The sequence below is a fragment of the Gasterosteus aculeatus genome, chromosome Y (genome assembly GCF_964276395.1).
Source record: "Gasterosteus aculeatus chromosome Y, fGasAcu3.hap1.1, whole genome shotgun sequence".
NCBI lineage: Eukaryota > Metazoa > Chordata > Actinopteri > Perciformes > Gasterosteidae > Gasterosteus > Gasterosteus aculeatus.
This window is the reverse complement of record NC_135709.1, coordinates 8,712,915-8,733,274: the sequence shown is the minus strand read 5'-3', so window position 1 is coordinate 8,733,274 and position 20,360 is coordinate 8,712,915. Positions and strand designations below refer to the sequence as shown.

Sequence of the window (20,360 nt, the reverse complement as noted above, 5' to 3'; positions counted from 1 at the left end):
ATCGTCTGATCTGAGGCCGCATGTTCTGGACACTCAGGTAAAGAGAGGGGCAGAGCTGTCAACTGATCACCATCTGGTTGTGAGCTGGGTCAGAGGATGGGGGAAGACTCGGGACAGACCCGGTAAACCCAAGCGTGTAGTGAGGGTGAACTGGGAACGTCTGGAGGAGGCCCCGGTCCAAAAGATTTTCAACTCACACCTCCGGCAGAGCTTCTCTCACATTCCTGTGGAGGTAGGGGACATTGAACCAGAGTGGTCTATGTTCAAAACCTCCATTGCTGAAGCCGCGGCGGTGAGTTGTGGCCTCAAGGTCTTAGGTGCATCAAGGGACGGTAACCCTCGAACCCCGTGGTGGACACCGGTGGTCAGGGAAGCCGTCCGACTGAAGAAGGAGGCCTTCCGGGTTATGATATCCGGTGGGACTCCAGAGGCAGTTGCAGTGTACCGACCGGCTCGAAGGGCAGCAGCCTCTGCCGTGATGGAGGCAAAGCTGCGAGTATGGGAGGAGTTCGGGGTAACTATGGAGAAGGACTTTCGGTCGGCACCAAAGTGCTTTTGGAAGACCATCCGGCACCTCAGGAGGGGGAAACGGGGAACCATCCAAGCTGTGTACAGCAAGGATGGGACCCTGTTGACCGCGACTGAGGAGGTTATCGGGCGTTGGAAGGAACACTTTGAGGAACTCCTGAACCCAACTACTACGCCCTCTTTGGTAGAGGCGGAGCTGGAGGCGGAGGAGGGATCATCGTCAATTGGCCTGGTGGAGGTCACTGAGGTAGTCAAACAACTCCGCAGTGGCAAAGCCCCGGGAATTGATGAGATCCGTCCAGAGATGCTAAAAGCAATGGGTGTTGGGGGGTTGTCTTGGATGACACGCCTCTTCAACATTGCGTGGAAGTCTGGGACAGTGCCAAAAGAGTGGCAGATCGGGGTGGTGGTACCCCTCTTCAAAAAGGGGGACCAGAGAGTGTGTGCCAATTACAGGGGTATCACACTACTCAGCCTCCCGGGTAAAGTCTACTCTAAGGTGCTGGAAAGGAGGGTTCGGCCGATAGTCGAACCAAGGATTGAAGAGGAACAATGCGGTTTTCGTCCTGGTCGTGGAACAACGGACCAGCTCTTCACTCTTTCAGGATCATAGAGGGGGCTTGGGAGTATGCTCAACCAGTCTACATGTGTTTTGTGGACTTGGAGAAGGCGTATGACCGGGTCCCCCGAGAGATACTGTGGGAGGTGCTGCGGGAGTACGGGGTGAGGGGGTCCTTGCTTGGGGCCATCCAATCCTTGTACGCCCAAAGCGAGAGCTGTGTTCAGGTGCTCGGCAGTAAGTCGAAGGCGTTTCCGGTGGGGGTTGGCCTTCGCCAGGGCTGCGCCTTGTCACCAATCTTGTTTGTGGTTTTCATGGACAGGATATCGAGGCGTAGTCGGGGGGAGGAGGGTCTACAGTTCGGGGGGCTGCGGATCTCATCGCTGCTTTTTGCAGATAATGTGGTCCTAATGGCATCTTCCGTCTGTGACCTCCAACTCTTACTGGAGCGTTTCGCAGTCGAGTGTGAAGCGGTCGGGATGAGGATTAGCACCTCTAAATCTGAGGCCATGGTTCTCAGCAGGAAACCGATGGATTGCCTACTACAGGTAGGGAATGTGTCCTTATCCCAAGTGAAGGAGTTCAAGTACCTCGGGGTCTTGTTCACGAGTGAGGGGAAGATGGAGTGCGAGTTTGGCCGGAGAATCGGAGCAGCGGGGGCGGTATTGCACTCGCTTTACCGCACCGTTGTGACGAAAAGAGAGCTGAGCCGGAAGGCAAAGCTCTCGATCTACCGGTCAATCTTCGTTCCTACCCTCACCTATGGTCAAGAAGGATGGGTCATGACCGAAAGAACTAGGTCACGGGTACAAGCGGCCGAAATGGATTTCCTCAGGAGAGTGGCTGGCGTCTCCCTTAGGGATAGGGTGAGAAGCTCAGCTATTCGCGAGGAGCTCGGAGTAGAGCCGCTGCTCCTTTGCGTCGAAAGGAGCCAGTTGAGGTGGTTTGGGCATCTGGTGAGGATGCCCCCTGGGCGCCTCCCTAGGGAGGTGTTTCAGGCACGGCCAGCTGGGAAGAGGCCCCGGGGAAGACCCAGGACTAGGTGGAGAGATTATATCTCTGCACTGGCCTGGGAACGCCTTGGGATCCCCCAGTCAGAGCTGGTAGATGTGGCCCGGGAAAGGGAAGTTTGGGGGCCTGCTGGAGCTGTTGCCCCCGCGACCCGACCCCGGATAAGCGGTTGAAAATGGATGTATGGATAAATCATAGAAAGGATATTAAATTGAAAAAATGAAATCCATTTTTGGCTTTTGCTCTTTTTTACTAACATCACATATAATTATACAATAATTGTTAATTGTGGCCATGGTTTACTTTTTGAGGCTTTAACACACGGAAGTCATTTTTCCTTGAAGGTTCTGCAAATTACAAAAATCTTCAGTAAAATAACCGGCCGGCCCGAGAGGAATCCCATACACGTCCTGTACAATAAGTCCTCCACTGACCCTGCGGCCTGTCCGTGTTTTCCCTCCTACTTGTTCTAACGCTTTGCTCCACCTGTGTTTTCCAACAGTAGCTCGGAGTCAGACATGGAGGAGGAGGACGAGCAGGAGGACCAGGATCTGGAGGAGGGGGAGCAGCAGCCTCTCAGCCCTTCGGACCTCGGAGGTGTTCCCTGGAGCGAGGCGGTAGAGCTCCGCGCTAAACTCAAAGGCAAGGAGGAGGAGGGGGAGGAGGAGGAAGAGGAGGAGGGGGGCGAGGCCCCAGCCGATGCCGCCAGCAGAGACGGGGAAGTAGATGAGGACAAAGATGACGATGAAGAGTCTAGCGATGGTAAATCAGTTTGTTTGTTTCCCCCTCCTTGGCTTTGACTTCAAGGCGGTTCCTGTAAAGATTGTAAATGCAGTTTGTCTCCATCCACCTCCTCTTCATCACGTGCCCCTAAGTCCACTGTGTTTGTGAGCGTGCACGAATGTGTGTATCTGTCTTTGTGTTTTTGTGCTGGGCCTCCGTGTCCCCTTGCCGACAGAGGGGGACTACTGCCCGTGGGATAAAGAGCTGCAGTCTGGCCTTTGGCTGGAGAAGCACCTCACAGACCAAGAGGATGTTGGTACATTTAAAGGTAGCAGCAAAACTGCCTGTGGATGCGTTTGCAGTGTCTGTGAGCGTGAAATATAATCCCCGCTGGTTTGGGTTTCCTTTTTTTAAAGGATTTTTACAAAGAAGTGCTTTGTGGCTTTTTCTTTTGGTTTGTTGTTTGCTGTTTCAACGAGGACTTTGCGTTTGAAAATGGGTTTCTTTACTGTGAGACACTAACCTGTAGTATCTCGGTTTTTGTTTTTTATGGCTTCAATGCACTAACCTGAGTTCCCCCCGTAGGTGCTGCAGATATGTCTTGGCATTGAGTTGCAGCATTGTTGTTTTCAACATGTCAATATCATTTCTTTCTTTTCTTTTTGCAGTCCAGTGCATGCAGCCTCCCTTTGTGTATTTAGTGCCACTGCATTCTAACTCTCTCCCTGCCTTTTTTTTCTCTTTCCCCTCTTTGTCTTCAACTGCCTTGATTTCCCTTCATCTGCCTCTGACTTCTTGGCATCAAACACAACTCCACCGACTGCCTCGTTTAGCCCGAAACCTGCAGATCCAACAAATCCTTCAGCCGGTGGATCCGCAGGCCATTCCAGGTCTGGTGAGAACTCACCTGGACTCGCCGGCCTCGGCCTCCCAACCCTCCCAACCCTCTGAGCTCAAGCAGCCCCCCCGGACAGGTAACCCACCCAGAGGAGCTGAAGACCCCTGCTGCTGTTCCGTTTTGTGTCTCTGTGTCTGCGACGGGAGGAGCCGCCTCCCAAACTAACTCACCTGTCGTTTGTGACCATCTCTGATTTTGTCTTATTTTGTGTTCCATCTTTTAATTTGTCGTTCAGAGTTGCGGCAGTGAACCTCGTGTTTTAACCACATCCCAGTGCGCCTCATAACCCCCCTTGTCAGTTCCTTTTTGGTTTTGTTCTGCTTTGTTCTTTTGTGTTCTGCCATGTTCCTTCCCATGTGTCTAATTACTTATTATTACCGTTATTTCTACCCTTCGTTGTTGTCATCTGGTTTGAACGTAGCGCCCGCCCACACGTCCGCCCGACGCGAGGCAGTGAGGGTCTGGTTGGAGTCCATGTCTGGAGGTAGCACAGACTCATAAGGGATCACGACCTCCCGTCCTAGACCCTCCTCCTCTATCTGTCTGGCCGTTTTGTTTTTTGTTTTTTTCTTCTGGAGCATGCTGCCGACCCGCTCCGATGCCGGTGAACTCACAAGCTTGCATGACGCAAGGCTGTCGCTCTGAAGAGTCCTGCACTCTTTGGGTCTCGTTTCACCTCCCACCCTTTGTTCTTCTCCATCCAAACTTCAGAGTTCAGATATCGAGGCTGTTGAGGTGTTTTATTGAATTTTCTTTTTAAACGCTCCTCTGAATGTAATGAGAGTCCCACGCACATGTTTGAATTCATAGGCAACACTTGTACTCGGGGTTAAAAGCTGAGCAATCTCCTTGTGCTGAGACCCACTAGACACCCACACGGACAAACGCCTGTCTACTGTGATGGTTAATGTATTATTCTTAAAGTGAATAGATTATTTTCAGCCTCTCCCATCCAATTTATTTCGAATGAAGGATTATTGCTCTTCACTTAACCAATGTCTTTTTTTTGGGGCTTTTGCTTGGTTCAAATGTAATCCATTTGCACATTTGAAGATGGATAGCTGCATGTATCTATAACTAATGCTGCCATGAGCCCAAACCTTTGTTCGACTGATACTGATAGTATTTCATGAGTACTTAAACTAATGTATGATTTTCTTGCCATAGAGCTTTCCTTAAAGCTGTCTTCAGAAATAAAACCAACGGAATTTGGTTTTGCAGCCATTTCATGCGTTGATTTTTTCCTATAACTGCGCTCCACTCTTAAACTCTTTTTGACAAGACAGTCTTTGAATTCCGGTTCTCTCAACAATTTTCCTAAAAAAAAATTTAAAAAAAGAATACCACTCACGCTGACTCAGCTTTTAATTGTCTTATCAGAGCCCTGTGAGGATGAAGATCTGGAAGCAGAAGCCGAGGGTCCAGACACGGAGCCGGGAACAGAGATGGATCAGGGTGAGCGCTCACACAAATAAAACCGGATCAATTCCAGTTTTGGTTCCTTTTATGATAAAAGAACAGTATAACTAACAATATAATGCACCCTAACAGTTCCATATTTCAAATTGTTATGTCTTTATTATAGATGACATCCCTTCAGATGCGGAAGCTGAGGCTCTCTTGCACCAGCCACAGCAAGTGCTTCCCGAGGACGAAGGGAAATCAGAAAGTCTTCAAGTGGCCTCCAGTATTGGTACGTGTCCCTAATGATGCTCTAAATTCACCACAAATATTTTAACATGAATAAAAGCATTACTGTTATTGTTCCACGTAGAGCCATCCAGGGACAGCCCCCTGCAGAAAGAAGAGTTTCCTCTTCCCTGGCTCAAATCTCCGGATCCTGATTCACAGGTGAGTTAATTCCACATAGAGTTTATGTGACTTTCGTTGTGATTACATCCTAATCTTCTGTTCCTTTTTCCAGATAACGGCGGTGACGTCCCCCGGCACGCGCTTCTTCCCAGAACCGTTCATACCCGAGGAAATTAAGGCTGAGAGGCGCACTCCTTCCCCTCCCTTAGCCGCCACGAGCCCGCTGTGCCCGCCCGCTGCTCCAGCCCAGGATGCCCCCTGCGTCCCGTCTCCTCCCGCTGCCTCGCCGCCCCCAAGTCCTCTCACCAGATCACCGATCGGCCCTCCGGCCAGCGAGTCCCCCGTCTGCTCCCCGATCCGCACTCAGCCCGCCGCCGCGCCGGAGACCCGCGCGCCTGCTGCATCTCCCGTCTATCCCCACCGCTCCATTTGCCCCCTCACGGGCAACCCCCTGTCCCCGATCTGCGCTCAGCCGTTGCCCTGCCAGGAACCCTCGTCGCCCCTCGCCTCCGACTCCCCCGTCAGAACTCAGCCCGCCCCCGCCGTCACCTCCACCCCCTTGGCCAAGACGGACAGGCGCTCGCCCGAGCCGTCGAAGTCAATGGATTCCTCCGCAGAGGAGACGCCGTCTAAAAAGACGGATATCATCGAGGAGTTTTGGATGAAGAGTGCCGAGATCCGGAAGAGCCTCGGCCTGACGCCGCTGGACCGCAGCAGTAAAATCCTGGAGAAGAGCGTGCTTATCGCTCCCGCGCAGGACTCCGCGCCGGTTAAGGCCCCCGACGTGACGGAGGAACAGAAGCCCCCCTTCGCTGGCCGAGCCGTCATCCGCAGACTCAACATCACCCTCGAGGGTCAGGTCATCACCCCCATTGCTCCCGCGGAGCCCAAGAGCAACGGCTCGGACCGGAGAGACGCCAGCAGCAGCTCCGGCTTGGGCCTGAACGGGAGCATGGCCACCAGCCACACGGCAAACAGCGAGGGCTTCAACACGTCGGACTCCGTCATGCTCACCCCACCCTCCAGCCCGCCACCCCCCGTGCCCGCTAACCAGTCTCCAGCCGTGTTCCGGCAGCAGAGGAACCAAGTGTCCTGGAGCAACGGAACAGGAAAGCCTCCGCCTGAGCCGGCGAAGGCCAAGAGCCCCGTTCCCGCACCGAGGACCCACCCGAGCCCCACGTCTGCACCCGTGCCCGCGCCCAGGAAGGTGTCCTCGCCGCCGCCGGTGGCACCACAAGCGTCTCCGGTGGCGGTCGTGATGAGGGAGAAGAAGAAGCAGCCCCGTCCGCAGGAGGCGAGGAAGTCCTTCGTGGAGACGGTGGAGGAGATTCCGTTCGCTGACGACGTGGAGGAGTCCTACGACGAGAGGACGCCGGAAACCAGCATGAGCCGGTACTACACTTCCCCCACCAGCAAGCCCAGCAGGGAAAGACCTCCGCTGCATCTGGCCCTGGCGATGGAAAACGGTAAACCCAATTTCCCCGTCAACCAAGCGCTCAAGAACCAGCGGGCGACGCAGTTCTCCCCGGAGGCCAAGGAGATCGCAGAGGAGAGGATGAAGGCCCGAGAGAAGTCCGTGAAGAGCCAAGCTCTGAAAGACGCCATGGCCAAGCAGCTGAATAAAATGAAAGAGTCCGACGCGGACAAGGGCGCCTCCCCCAAAGTGGCGTGGAGCGTGACCGCGGACGTCGCCGCCAAAAGCAAAAAGTCGCCCGCGTCGCCAAAGTCCTCGGGCGTGAAAGCCCTGGAGTCGAAGAAGGCGGAGACTCTGCCCGAGCGCTTCTTCAACAGCAACAAGAGCCTGGACAGCTCGGCGGCCTCGTCGGACGGCTCCTCCTCCGCCAGCAAGAGCAAGAAGCGGAGTTCCCTCTTCTCGCCGCGCAAGAACAAGAAGGAGAAGAAAGCCAAGAACGACGGCGGCAGGCTCTCCGAGGCGGACGAGACTCCGCCCAAGCACAAGTCGCTGTGGAAGGCGGTCTTCTCGGGCTACAAGAAGGACAAAAAGAAGAAGAAGAAGGAGGATAAATCTTGTCCGAGCACGCCGTCCTCGAGCTCCACCACTCAGGACTCTGGGAAGAAGAAAGCGTCGCCTCTGGCGAGATCATCCGGTACGAAAGGTTGTTCGGTTTAGTCAATGTGACGCCGGTTCGGAGTATGTTTTACAGCCTCGTTTGCTTGTTACAGACCTGAAATCACGCAGGAACTTGAGCTTCTCCGAGGAGTCGGACCTGTCCTGCGACGACGTTCTGGAGAGGTCCTCCCAGAAGTCAAAGGCAGACGTGAGTAATAATGGACGAGTTAACACATGTTGCATCATCACCATGACACATCGAGCCCAGCTCGCCTCCACCCGAGACGCCTCCGTCTGCAAAGCATCTGCCCGCTATCAGTGGAGACCAGCTGCTCAGAGCCGCTCAGCTCAACTCCAGGGGCGCGGAGATTGTGAACATCTGTGGAAGTTTAGGTTCTGGTTGTTGTAGATATTCCCGATCCTATTGAGCGACGGAGGACGTTTGGGGCTTATCGAGCGTAGACATCTATTGCATCCTCTCCTGTTTAACTTCCTTCTTGAAAATCATATTTTTCTTTCAATGATTTCTTCCCCTGCCAGCAACACTTGGACATCTTTGACCTTGTGTCAGGTCTGCAGAAGGAAGCGTTTAAGGAGGAGAAACTGCAGAAGGAGAGAAGGAGGGAGTTAAAGGAAAGAAAGCGGTTGAAAGAGAGTCATAATAAAAGAGAGCAGGAGAAAGAGGTTGACCGAGAAAAAGAGAAGGACAATGAAGAGGTATTGTGCAGAGATGGGTTAAAGGATTTTGAATTTCTTCCAAACATAGTTCTGTAAAGAGGCAAATCTATTATATTTTACAGTGTAAAGTACACAAAGCTGTTGAGGCATTTTATTGATTTCGTTCAATAAAATACCTCAACATCTGGTTTATTACTCGCCTCAAATTATTCCTCAGTACTTCATACAATCCTTGTTTACATTCTCTAAAAAAAATGCAGCCCCACAATATACTTGTTCACGTCATCATCAACCAAATTACTAAATGAGGAAATTATTCCAAAGATTGGATTCATTAAATATGGACATGGCATATTAGGACTAATCAGAAATTCAGCATTTCTATAATTTCCATCCTAAGAGTTCCTACATGAATCCATTTGCCTTCATTATGTGAGAGTGCAATTCAAAATGTTTGCCTCCACTGCAGCTCAGTGTGTGTGTGTGTGTGTGTGTGTGTGTGTGTGTGTGTGTGTGTGTGTGTGTGTGTGTGTGTGTGTGTGTGTGTGTGTGTGTGTGTGTGTGTGTGTGTGTCTGGTGGTTTAGATCGGTGCTGTCGGGTTCAGGGCCAGAGGCATGACTTCATCAACCGTAAACACATTTAAGAAAAAAGAGTTTACATTCAGTTGTTTTTCTACTAATATTGATCTGAATTTGGACCGTACGCAGCTCCGGGGGGTCAAAGCTGCGTTGTGCCTCATGCGGCCTCAGAGAGCCCGCTGGAATCAAGTAGACGCGTCTCGTGTGACCGTTCAGCTCTGTAGATCCGTGAGTGCATTAGATGTATCGCCTTAGAGACAATAACCGACTGTCCGTCTGCTCTGTGTTAGAATCGGAAAAGTCTGTTTTTCTTACAATATGTTTTACAATTGACTCATTTCTGATTAACATGGATGTATAAAATGTCACTGCACTGTGCCATTTTGTGTGTTGGTGTGGGATATTAACATTGCACCAGCTTAAATTATCATATTTTATGTTTAGTTTGTTTGTTTGTTTTTATTTTTTACCAATTCAACATAATCATTAACCCATTTAATCATCATCGTTTCCTCCCTTTTTTGTTTTGTCTTCCCCAAGTCTGTATATGTCCCTCACGCACTGGCGTTCAAGAGATCGTACGCCACAAAGGTAGTATTACATACGTTCCCATCGATAACACCCCCCCCGCCTCCCCCGAGCCCTCAGCGCATGTGCCGGTCTACTGTCATAACACCTCGTGCTCTTTGTATGCATGTGGCAGTCGCACCCTCACTGCTGCACATCCGCTCTGTTAAAACGCGACTCTTCCAATTAGCGTTCGCTTCTCCGGCCACAACGGCGCCTCCTGGGTCTCTCGATACGAGGGTCCGTTCCTCTCTGACCGGGACGATATTAACCTGCCTCTATCTGCCACTGCGGCACTGTCGCTCCCGCCTGGATACATACAGGAATAGCTGTGACCTTTTTCCTCGCAGCGCTGTTCTCTCTTTCTCTCGACTCGCGGCGGCTTTTTATGTCCTCACCACTCCGCTAATGGCTTTTTCACCTGCTGTGTCATCAACTTGATAATAAGTGTTGTATGTAGATCCTGTGGAGTGAAGTCTGAAATATCCAGAGCTAGATTTTTTTTGTTGTCCCTCGCCTTCTGCAAGATGTAGTCAGAGTCCCCCCCCCCCCCCCTCCCTCTCCTTCTCTCTGAGGGGCCAGGGCCCCGTGGACTCCGCGCCTTATAGAAGTAGCTTGTGCGTGAGACTTTAATGACCCGATTTGTTTTTGTTGTTATTGCACCAGAAAACCTACACCGAGGAAGAGCTAAATGCCAAGCTGACACGGAGGGTCCAGAAAGCTGCACGACGGCAAGCAAAGCAGGAGGAACTCAAGAGGCTGCACCGAGCCCAGGTAACTGACCTGTGCTGACCTTTGCTCCATCGCCTCTGAGCGGTGGACATTCCTCGCAGCGCCTATCGAGTGTACTGACTTTCCTCTGGATGAATAATCCTCTAAATTTTCCTCATTTAGCTCCATCGTCACGTCAAAGGTTCCGTGTACGTAGTGTTTGCCTCATGCTGGACTCAGGCTGCAAAGTTATTTTTTTAATCTTTTTTTTTTTTTTACAGGTAGTCAGTATTGTCCTGTAGTTGTGTTTTTGTTTTATGTACACTATTAGGGAATATATTTTATTGTCCAACTGCCTCTGTGGATTCCAAAATATACCACTCACTCATTAGATCACCGTGTTTTCTTTCTCTAGCAAACCGCTCGCGAGTTTCACCTGCATTTTGGATGGTGGCTGGTTCTTATTTCTGACACGGTCTTAAATTTCAGTCACTTTTAGACTTTGGGTGTTAAATTCACTGTCATTGACGTTGAAACTCAGCACTGAGGTCTCCAGTCCACCGGCGCGGCGCTAAGCTGCAGCTTAAGCCTTCCTCTGGAAGCTGCGGTTAGTCCGTCAAGTCAAACACAAGGGGCGGAGAGAGAGAGAGAGAGAGAGAGAGAGTGTGTGTGTGAGTGTGGGCTGAACGGGGGAGAACTATGAAATATGAACCGTTTTCGGTGAAATCCATGAAATATTTGCCCTGTGTGCTCGTAGACTTTAATTAGCAGCCCTCCCACTGTGCCCCCATACGGTTATTTTTAATGAGGCTAAACTGTTGCATTAGTGAACCTCTGTGGACGCCTCCCTTCCAAACTTTAAACTCACGCATAAAAGTTGTGATTAGTGGTAGAAATTATTCTGTGCAGCCATGAACGATAACTCGTAATGTACTGTGTTTATGCATTTTGTTAACAACACGACTCCTTTGTCCGTTCAGATCATCCAGAGACAGCTGGAGCAGGTGGAGGAGAAGCAGAGGCAGCTGGAGGAGAGGGGCGTAGCTGTGGAGAAAGCCTTGAGAGGGGAAGCAGGTAACAAATTATTCATTCTGCACCTCTATAAGTGTCGGAGATAACTTCTATTATTGGACAGAATTTAAATAATTTTAATGAAAGGTAAACTTTCCCCAAGTGGGGAAGAGTGCCACTGTGCACAAATGCCCCACATGCAGTAAACCAAAGGGTGGAGTAACTTTAATTCAGAGAAAAACAAATGATATTTACATTTTTATGAGTGGTTTAGCGATCATTACATTACATTACATTACAGGTCATTTAGCAGACGCTTTTATCCAAAGCGACTTACATTACACTTTAAACCCATGGCTTTTTCACATTTTTGCCTGGGGAGCAATTAGGGGTTAGGTGTCTTGCTCAGGGACACTTCGACATAGAACATGGGGCAGCCTGGACTCGAACCACCAACCTTGTGCTTCCCAGCACTCCTTCTCTAACCCCTGCGCCACGATCACCCAATGATGTAAGGCAATTAAATCTCTTTGCATCATCGCTGACAGGAGAGGTATATTTTATCTTTACGTGTTGAGTTCTGCCTCTTTCTAGAGCTCCACGGGGAACAATAATAACAACGATGATTGGGATGATCACTAAGAGCAGTAACTCAGAAAAGCCGTCCCCCTGCAATCATTTCCACTGCGTTGAGCTCAGTCTGCCTCTCTGCTGTTTCTGCAGCCGCACTGAAGACGTGTCGGCACGTAGATCTGTGTGGAGCAGAAAGACGTTTGCTGCTCCAACGTAATGAGCCAGAATGTATCTGAATAAGGGACTATCACAGACAATGTATTTCCGAGAATACAATTATGTGTTTATAGTGCAATAATAATACATCACGTCAGCTTTGTATGTGAGGAAGACGCTGAGGTTGTCCTCTTTATAGAGGTTACAGTTTATTCCATCCTTATTTACTCAATGATGATGGTAGCATAAACTTTTATCATGCAAATGATTGCACGTTTCTTAAATTCAGCCAATTTTCCAGAGCAACAAAATAACTTTTTTGCTTTTACTACTCTACTACTCTACTCTCTTAAAGGATTGTATAAAGGTACTTATACATTACCCAAACAGCACAAAAGAAGATCAGGTATTAGATTTACCGCAGTTTCCTCTTTATTTTTATTTAATGACATGTGGCACTGTAATATAGGCTCCATCTGTGGTGACACGCTGCAACATTTCTCCCATCTCCGAACATGTTGACCTGCTGTTCGTTCATCACGTGTCCGCCATCGTCGGTCTGAGCCGCATGCGATCAGGAGAATTTGTGTCCCGGCATAGATTTGTGTTTGCTCATTCTGGATGTGTTTGTGTCTCCCGTCACGACGAGGAGAGGATCACGTTGCATTTGATGAATACAATCAGAATGCGAGAAGCCAATTGGTTTTCGCGGCAGACAACTTTATTGCGGTATTTTCTGCAAACGTTTGCCGTCGCTGATTGATACAAATTAGCTTTTTTTTTTGTTTAATGTGCTGAGTAACGGAAATCCAGAGTTGTTTGTGACTCTGTCTGTTGCACTCAAAGCTCGCACTTATCACGCAGCTGCTCTTTCAGTCCGACCTGATTAAATCATTGAATGTTTTTAATTGAACGTTTGTTTGTGCACATGGACTGGATAGTACGTAGCTGTTTGCACTACTGCTCTGTCAAATTTAAATGCAGGCAATACAAAGATAATAATTACTCGGCACATTACTAGAGGCTTTGTGTGATATTTAGCAGACTGAGTCAGAAAACAGCAACACAGCAAATCTATGTTGCAGCCTCTTGTTATTTATTGAAAGAAAAGCCATATGCTCAGCCTGACTGCATTTTGCACTGTGGTGAGTACTGATGGACTGTCTTTGTTCCAAGTGTGCCGTCTGTGTGTGTGTGTGTGTGTGTGTGTGTGTGTGTGTGTGTGTGTGTGTGTGTGTGTGTGTGTGTGTGTGTGTGTGTGTGTGTGTGTGTGTGTGTGTGTGTGTGTGTGTATAAGAACTATTTGCAAGAAAATGCATGACTTGCTGTTGGAGGATTTTGTGCGCCGAGTTTGGGGCTGTATGAAATAACTCTTAATATATCCCTGTCATTGTAGACTATTGGGGAGATTCTAATTACAGTGAAATCCTGGACTTGCATCTGGGCGGTATGTATTTCAAATCTGTCGCTTTCAAACTAACCCAATGGCTAACCCATCTGTCCTCCTGCCCCCTTTTGATTCTTTACTACTTAAGCTTTGTACCCCTCATATCTACCTTGATTAGCTGACTGGCAGGCTATTAGCCCCATTGCAATGCTGCTATAACCCCCCCTCCCTCTCTCCCTCCTTACTCCCCCCCACACTGACCCTCTTTACATCAAACAAAGATTAGACACTTGGCCTCATGCTGTCCTCCTTAGATTGCCTTTGATCTCTATAAACTCAATAAATGATAACTGAATTAACAAGTAAGTTTAATTTGACTCCTTGGCGCGGAGACTTCATGATGAAGACAGCGACATATTGCAGCAACAGATATACAAGTAGCAATATAAATTCATGTTGCATTCATAGAAGCGCTGCTTCTATGAATGCAACGGTGATTCTGGCTGGACTGGCTGCTGGACTTGTCTGGGGACAATTGTCTGGGGACAAGTCCAGCAGCGGGGAAGAAAAAATAAATAATGCACTGACAGAATTGCCTGTGGAATTTTATAGTGCATACAGACATGCTCTTTAAAGATGACCTTCTCTGCATATTCATTAAAAATATTGTGCTTGTGATTCCCCCCCTCCCCCCCCCATGGTTCACTGCTTGAGGGTCACAATAGCGCCTAGAAGTGTAAATTAGGATTTAAAGCTTAAAGATGCTGATATTCTATATTTTCTTATCGCCAGGGAAACCCACAAAAGAAAAAGGAATGTGGATTTTTTACCAGCCAGTGATTGTGCAAATCAATCTCAGTTGTTGCCCAAAATCTAATAAAAAACACATCAACTTGGCACAATGGGAAATCATTTTGTCATTTATTTTGATTCAATCACACACTCTATTGCCATACACTAGTGCAACAAATAGGTGAAATTCCACAGCTGAGAATATTCCTCAAAATGTTCTCTGCTGTTAGTTTTAGTCATTGTTCTACGCACTTTTAGTCTCTCCCGCACACACACACCACAACAGTGAAAGTGATCACATATATTACATATAACCTGTCACATACTAATCTGCTGGCACGGCTGTAATCTTCCCCTCGGAGCTCTGTGCCGCTGAACCTCAGTCCTGTAGTCCCAGTAAATGCTCTCCTGACTTTCTCATACCTGCTCAGTTGCATATCTCCCCAAGTGTGTGTGTGTGTGTGTGTGTGTGTGTGTGTGTGTGTGTGTGTGTGTGTGTGTGTGTGTGTGTGTGTGTGTGTGTGTGTAGTTTAATTGTGGTTTGTGCTAATAGACAATGTTCCAACCTTTGACCCGTAGCGGCCGTGGGCCAATAACACTGTGTTCACTGTGTCTGGAAGAGAAATCCCGTGTTGGCTGTGGTCTTCTCCTGCAGACTGTTGCCTTGTTTGAATATGAGTACAATGCATTCTTTTCTCCACGTGTGTACAGCAAAAACAGCAGTGCTTTGTTTGCTTAATAGTTATTAACTGTCAGTGAGGAGGATCCAAGCAGAGGTTTAAATGAGGTGCATTTTCCCATATTGGAGCAAGGATTGTGCTTTTTGACCTGCTGGTTGATCCCACTAATTAGACAAGGAGATTGCGTGGAGTTTTACACAAAGGTGAACAAATCTACAACATGCACACGTGTGTGTGTGTGTGTGTGTGTGTGTGTGTGTGTGTGTGTGTGTGTGTGTGTGTGCTTGCGCATTGGGGCAGAACTCCACTGCGTTTAAGAATAGTTATTAAATAAGAAGATCTAGACCTGTTCTATAGGAAGGGGAAAGGTAATGCAATCAAACAAAATGAGCTTGACATGGCGAGGTGGGGGTTCGAGTGACTCGTGGAGTCCTAAAGAATTATTTCCACTCTTCTCTGTGATGGTCCCTTCCAGTGATGATGTGGCATTTTTCACTCTCCTGGCTCTTTTTCCCACCACGACAACATTGTGTGTGCCTCTTATTCCTCTTACTCTCATTCTATACCCTTTATTTTGGAGGGTTCATGGAGGTAGGACCGCACTTTGTCGGGAAATTTAGTTTAATGGACGAATATTCGAAAAAGCCCTGATTCGCACTTTAATAGTAGTGTGTTTACGGGAAGCAACTGAAACATCTTTTAAGAAGAAGCCATTATCTGTGAATGGCGCGTATCTCTCGGTGATCAGTAGCAGCTTTGATAATGGGATGAACTACTTCTGTGTGCTGTTGTTAAACAATGGCTATAAAGGTAGTGTTAGATTATCTGAAGAAACGGTGATTCTTTTTTCCATTTCTGTGCACGACTTGTTCTGTCTTCTCTTGTTTCTGTTTCTTATTATTACCTATTTCTGTCATCCGTCACATCCCCCAGCTGCTCTCTGTGGGTGGTTCTTCCTCCCTATCACAGTGCTCCTGCCCTCTTTTGATTTTCTCCACAATTTTCTTTCTCCCTAATCACTCCCCCCCCCCCCTCCCCTCCTCTCCCACCTATGCTCTGTGCATTGTTTTCCCCTCTGTGATGTCTGCGCTCTCCCTCCTGCATTATTTCCACCCCCTCTACGTCCTTTCCCTCGGAAGTTGAGCCCTTTGTGGGGACGTCACGCCGAAGACCCCTCTCCTTCTGCCCCTGCTGGTCCGACGGTTGTGGCGGGTTACCATGGCAACTGCGAGGATCTCGGAAACGGGGGCAACCCCGTTGATCCCCTTCCCGTCCTCCCCACATCTGCTCCTCCTCCTCTTCCTGTTTGTTTGATCAGGCTCGTATTGAGGCAATTGATTTTTCTTATCGTATGTTTAGATTGTACATAGTGCACAAATAGTATTCTCATCCAACTGTACGAGAATAATAATAATATAATAAAGCACAATAGCAAAAAAGATTTTCTCTACCTCCATCCAGCTGGATTCACTTAAATGGGAAAAACACTCTGCTGTGTTGTGTCTGATAAACAGCATGTGGTCTGTTTTCTGTTTAGCTAAAATGAATCTGGAGGCTGCATGGTCCTTTTAAAGGAAATATCCCATTTAAAAAAAAGAGGTTATATGCATTCATGTACTCCTAAAATTATTAAAACCAGCCAATAATGGCTCGTACCGTTCCAGTATCTAACACCTGTTGGTGCATTTTGCCTGAGCTTCTAATCCGCGTACATTGGTTTGTTTTGTTCCTTTGTTGTTGTTTGCGGCCTTGTACGGGCGTCTCTCCTTTGGTGTTGGGAGCGTTGGGACGAGGGCTCGGGGATGGTGGGGGAAAAAGTCAAAATAGTTCAAGAGACACAGAATATAATCTATTTGTAAAATAGGTTTCCCGAAACCCGCGCGCTGCATCCCTCTCCAGCGGGAGCAGCTCTTCTCCGCTTCGCTCCTGCCCGTCCCTTGTCTGCTAATTAGCGGAAGCGAGCCGCGGCGTTCCTCCTCTCCTCGGTCTGAGCGCGCAGCGCTGCACCGCGGTTTGCCGTCCGCTGTTACATTGAAGCGGCTTGGCTCCGTCGGAGGGTTGTCACGTAGACCGGACCGCTCTGCTCTCTGACTGGATGTGCCAATTATGAAAACCGCAACGATAACGCTCTCCCATAATTAAAGCGATCTGCATGAATGGGGTGTAAAAGGATTTCAATTTTTCCTGATGTGTGATTCTTTGCTACCAGTCGGTGTGTTTTCACTTACTAACCACAAAAAAGTAGGTATTTTGCAGTCCGAACTGGGTGACGCAATCTGTCAACCTTGTTAATACCTCTCCATCTGTTTGTGCGTGTGCGTGTGTGCACTTACCAGAGTTGGGACCTGTGTGTGTAGCTCCACGCCATCTTCTGTGCACCACCTCTAAGGATTGTACGACCGTCGAGTCGATCCTTCCCCCCTCGGCCTCCCTGAGCGAGGACATCCTGGCTCGGCCTGTGGCGCCGTTGCCCGTGTCGGTCCTCGCGCCTGCGTGACATTAGTGTCGTCTCCCAGCCGCCGGGTGCCTTACTCCCACTCTGTGCTTCCTCCTCCCCTGCAGGCATGGGCAAGAAGGACGACCCCAAGCTGATGCAAGAGTGGTTCAAGCTGGTGCAGGAGAAGAATGCCCTGGTCCGCTATGAGTCCGAACTCATGATATTGTAAGTACATTTCTCCAATGTTGAGACAGACTGATCGATGAGTGAGTTGTCAGAGGTTTTTTTTTTTTTCCAAAGCTGTATGTTATTGGTGGCTACTGTTGTAGTAACCGAGCACAGTCTTCTGTGTTTTGATATGAGGATATCAAAAGTATGCGGCCGTTTGTTAACTTTGATCACTATGGTCAAACTAACCTGTACCGTATCAGATGTCATTGTTCATCCCATTCATGTTAAGTCATGAGGATTGATTTGCGGGATCGGGATCGTCTGCAAAGCGAATAACTTACCAATGAACAATGGTCTCATCCTAAAAAAATGCAATGCATGCTATAAACGTGATGAGGATATAATACTCCATAATTTAAATACATTGCAATTATAACCTAAAACAGTGCAAACAGAGAGGATGATATACTGTCTTTTATTTTTCTTATTCTTATTATTATTACATGATGAGATTGTTCGCCTTAATAATGGGATACTCATTGTTCCCAATCCCAACATATGTGATCATATTTGCAATTCAATAGAAAAACACCATCATCACTCTTGACAAGTGATTAAATCAACAGCAGACATTTTTTAAAGCGGATGATTCATCTGTGAAACATTTCGCTCATTTTGTTCTATCCGTCCCCAAGTGCCAGAGAGTTGGAGCTGGAGGACCGACAGAGCCGACTGCAGCAGGAGCTCAGGGAGCGGATGGCCGTGGAAGGTGAACGCAGGCGTGTTGACTAACGACTGCTGAGTGGAGTATTTAGACCCGCGTAATGTTTTCTTGCCGTCTTTAACCCCTCGTTCCTCCCCGTCCACGTTTCTCAGACAACCTGAAAACGGAGAAGGAGCTCGGTCAGGAGAAGCAGATCTTGAACGAGATGCTGGAGGTGGTGGAGCAGCGGGACGCGCTGGTGGCCCTCCTGGATGAGCAGAGGCTTCGGGAGAAGGAGGAGGACAAGGATCTGGAGGGCGTCATGCTCTCCAAAGGCTTCAACCTCAACTGGGTTTGAGAGGAGTGAAATAATTTCATCCAGCTCATCAGGTCCTGGGGGGGGGGCTTGTGATAGAGGTTCTCTGAACACCTGCAGCAGTGAACGCGGGTCATGGTTCCCCCTCACGCTCGCATACATGGACGCTGCGCTCCGCCTCTGGAACCGACGCAGTCCGCGATGTTTACCCAAAGCGGTCCCAGTTAATCACTTTGCTTTTCCTCCCTGGAGAGGCGAGCACGTTCACAGCTTTATCGTCCCAGCCTTGAGGTGGATCCTCTCCAACGCAGAGGGGCTTTTAAAGAGACTTGTTCCATTCTCGGTTATCTAAAAGGGAAGAATGCAGTTCGGTCCTGCTGATGTAAAGAATTGTGTTTTTGTGTATAGAACAAGTTGCATTTTTCGGGCGTATGAGGGTCCATTATTTTTCTGGGGGGGAAAAAGGGGACGGCTGCAGAGGTGTGTTTTTAACTGCTGGAGTGATCTCAGATTATCGGTCTGACTGTGGGACAAACATCCTCTGCTGAAGCTGCCTTTCTATCCAGTGACTGACTTCTGCATCCTTACGATACACAACACACATTTACCCATCGGGGAGTAATAAAATATCATCTTATGAACCATAAATACACCACGAAAGGCTCAGTTCTTCCCCCTCACGGTTTTGTTTTCGCGAGTCAACACTAAAACTCCATTTAACATGGCCATGGTTTTTCTATGTATTTATTACCTCTGTTTGCTTTTAACAGATAATCATTTTAGTTGTGTCTGCGTTCACAGGAGAGTGCCCTGAATCCCCCCCCCCCGTGCATGATAAAGAATCACCCGTAAGCCATTGCATGTCAGGAATGAAGGCTGCAGGCACACAGAATGACTTTACCGTGTCTTTTTACATGGAGGACATATAATGCTATGCTGCTTACACATTTCACGTGACTGGATAATGATGAGTCTCTCCTTTGACATGTTCACTGTTCACTCTATATCACACTGACCGCTGACGTTTACAACTAATGGTCCATCGCGGCGATTGGACCTTTACGATTCGTACAATGGTAAACCGTAGCGGCGTAAAAACAAACCGTTCAATGGATTTACCTTTTTTGAAGGAACCGTGTCCCCGAGTTCAGATTGTGTTTCCCCACCGTGTGCGTCAGCGTTGGAATGTCGTGAATATAGCCGATGTCACTGTTAATGTGAGATCAGCGTGGGTCACATTACTCGTTTCGCGCCACAGGGCTTTCTCTGCTGGTTTTATATTCTGCAGTATGTGACGAGTGCGCCACACACCACTTTTATCATCAAACAGCAGTGTTAATACTTTATCCTTGAACAAGTTGCCTTTTGGATTTTCATTCTTTATAGTGATGCTTTGTTTTATTTTTCTGAATTGACTTGCTTTTTGACGTAGTCACGTGTGTGTGTGTGTGTGTGTGTGTGTGTGTGTGTGTATCCCACTGGAACTCGAGATTTCTACTTGTCTTTTATTTTTTTGTACAGCGGGACCCCAAACAGATGGATGAATTTAAATGGGGCCGTTGAAGAAAAGCAAAGTGCTTCACGAGCAACTGGCCGCAAGCAGGAACATTACGGTTCACCTGATGGTTATTCAAATCTAACCGCCTTTTTCACAAACGCAGGTGGTCACCGTTTTACAGCACAGAAACACGGGAGGCTATATTTATGACTTGGTATTACATGTGAATAAAACAAAGCGATATCATTTCAAGGGTTGTTGCTTTAGATGACGTGTGGCAAGTTTGACTCGATTGTATTGATATTTATTAACGTGTGCAAACTGTATCATATGTAAAGAAGATGAATCCTAATTTTTAAACTGTTCAGTTGAGTTATGACTTGTAATGTAAGTGCTTCATGTAGCTAAATGCATAGGGGTGTTGGATGTATGCTGAAAATGGCAATAAAACAATGCAGTTCTTTTAAAAGGCTCTCTTTACATCCCTTGTGGCTAAATT

General features: G+C 48.2%; 1 protein-coding gene across 7 annotated transcripts in view; it reads left to right on the top strand.

Annotated features, from left to right (window-relative positions):
• Positions 1–20,330, top strand: part of LOC120812478 (protein-methionine sulfoxide oxidase mical3a-like) — a 56,444-nt gene extending 36,114 nt beyond the window's left edge. The window contains exons 24-42 of one of the 7 annotated variants that reach the window (XM_078097501.1): positions 2,601–2,860; positions 3,057–3,149; positions 3,655–3,795; positions 4,141–4,203; positions 5,100–5,174; positions 5,305–5,412; positions 5,494–5,570; positions 5,644–7,639; positions 7,716–7,810; positions 8,143–8,319; positions 8,989–9,087; positions 9,400–9,450; positions 10,093–10,200; positions 11,118–11,211; positions 12,233–12,283; positions 13,274–13,324; positions 17,299–17,398; positions 18,040–18,113; positions 18,221–20,330. In XM_078097501.1, the coding sequence (XP_077953627.1) occupies positions 2,601–2,860; positions 3,057–3,149; positions 3,655–3,795; positions 4,141–4,203; positions 5,100–5,174; positions 5,305–5,412; positions 5,494–5,570; positions 5,644–7,639; positions 7,716–7,810; positions 8,143–8,319; positions 8,989–9,087; positions 9,400–9,450; positions 10,093–10,200; positions 11,118–11,211; positions 12,233–12,283; positions 13,274–13,324; positions 17,299–17,398; positions 18,040–18,113; positions 18,221–18,405 (3,898 nt within the window). In that variant the 3' untranslated portion in view covers positions 18,406–20,330. The remainder of the gene's footprint in view (positions 1–2,600; positions 2,861–3,056; positions 3,150–3,654; positions 3,796–4,140; positions 4,204–5,099; positions 5,175–5,304; positions 5,413–5,493; positions 5,571–5,643; positions 7,640–7,715; positions 7,811–8,142; positions 8,320–8,988; positions 9,088–9,399; positions 9,451–10,092; positions 10,201–11,117; positions 11,212–12,232; positions 12,284–13,273; positions 13,325–17,298; positions 17,399–18,039; positions 18,114–18,220) is intronic. The other 6 variants (XM_078097506.1, XM_078097503.1, XM_078097502.1 and 3 more) reach the window with 6 other exon arrangements.
• The last annotated feature ends 30 nt before the right edge of the window (positions 20,331–20,360 follow it).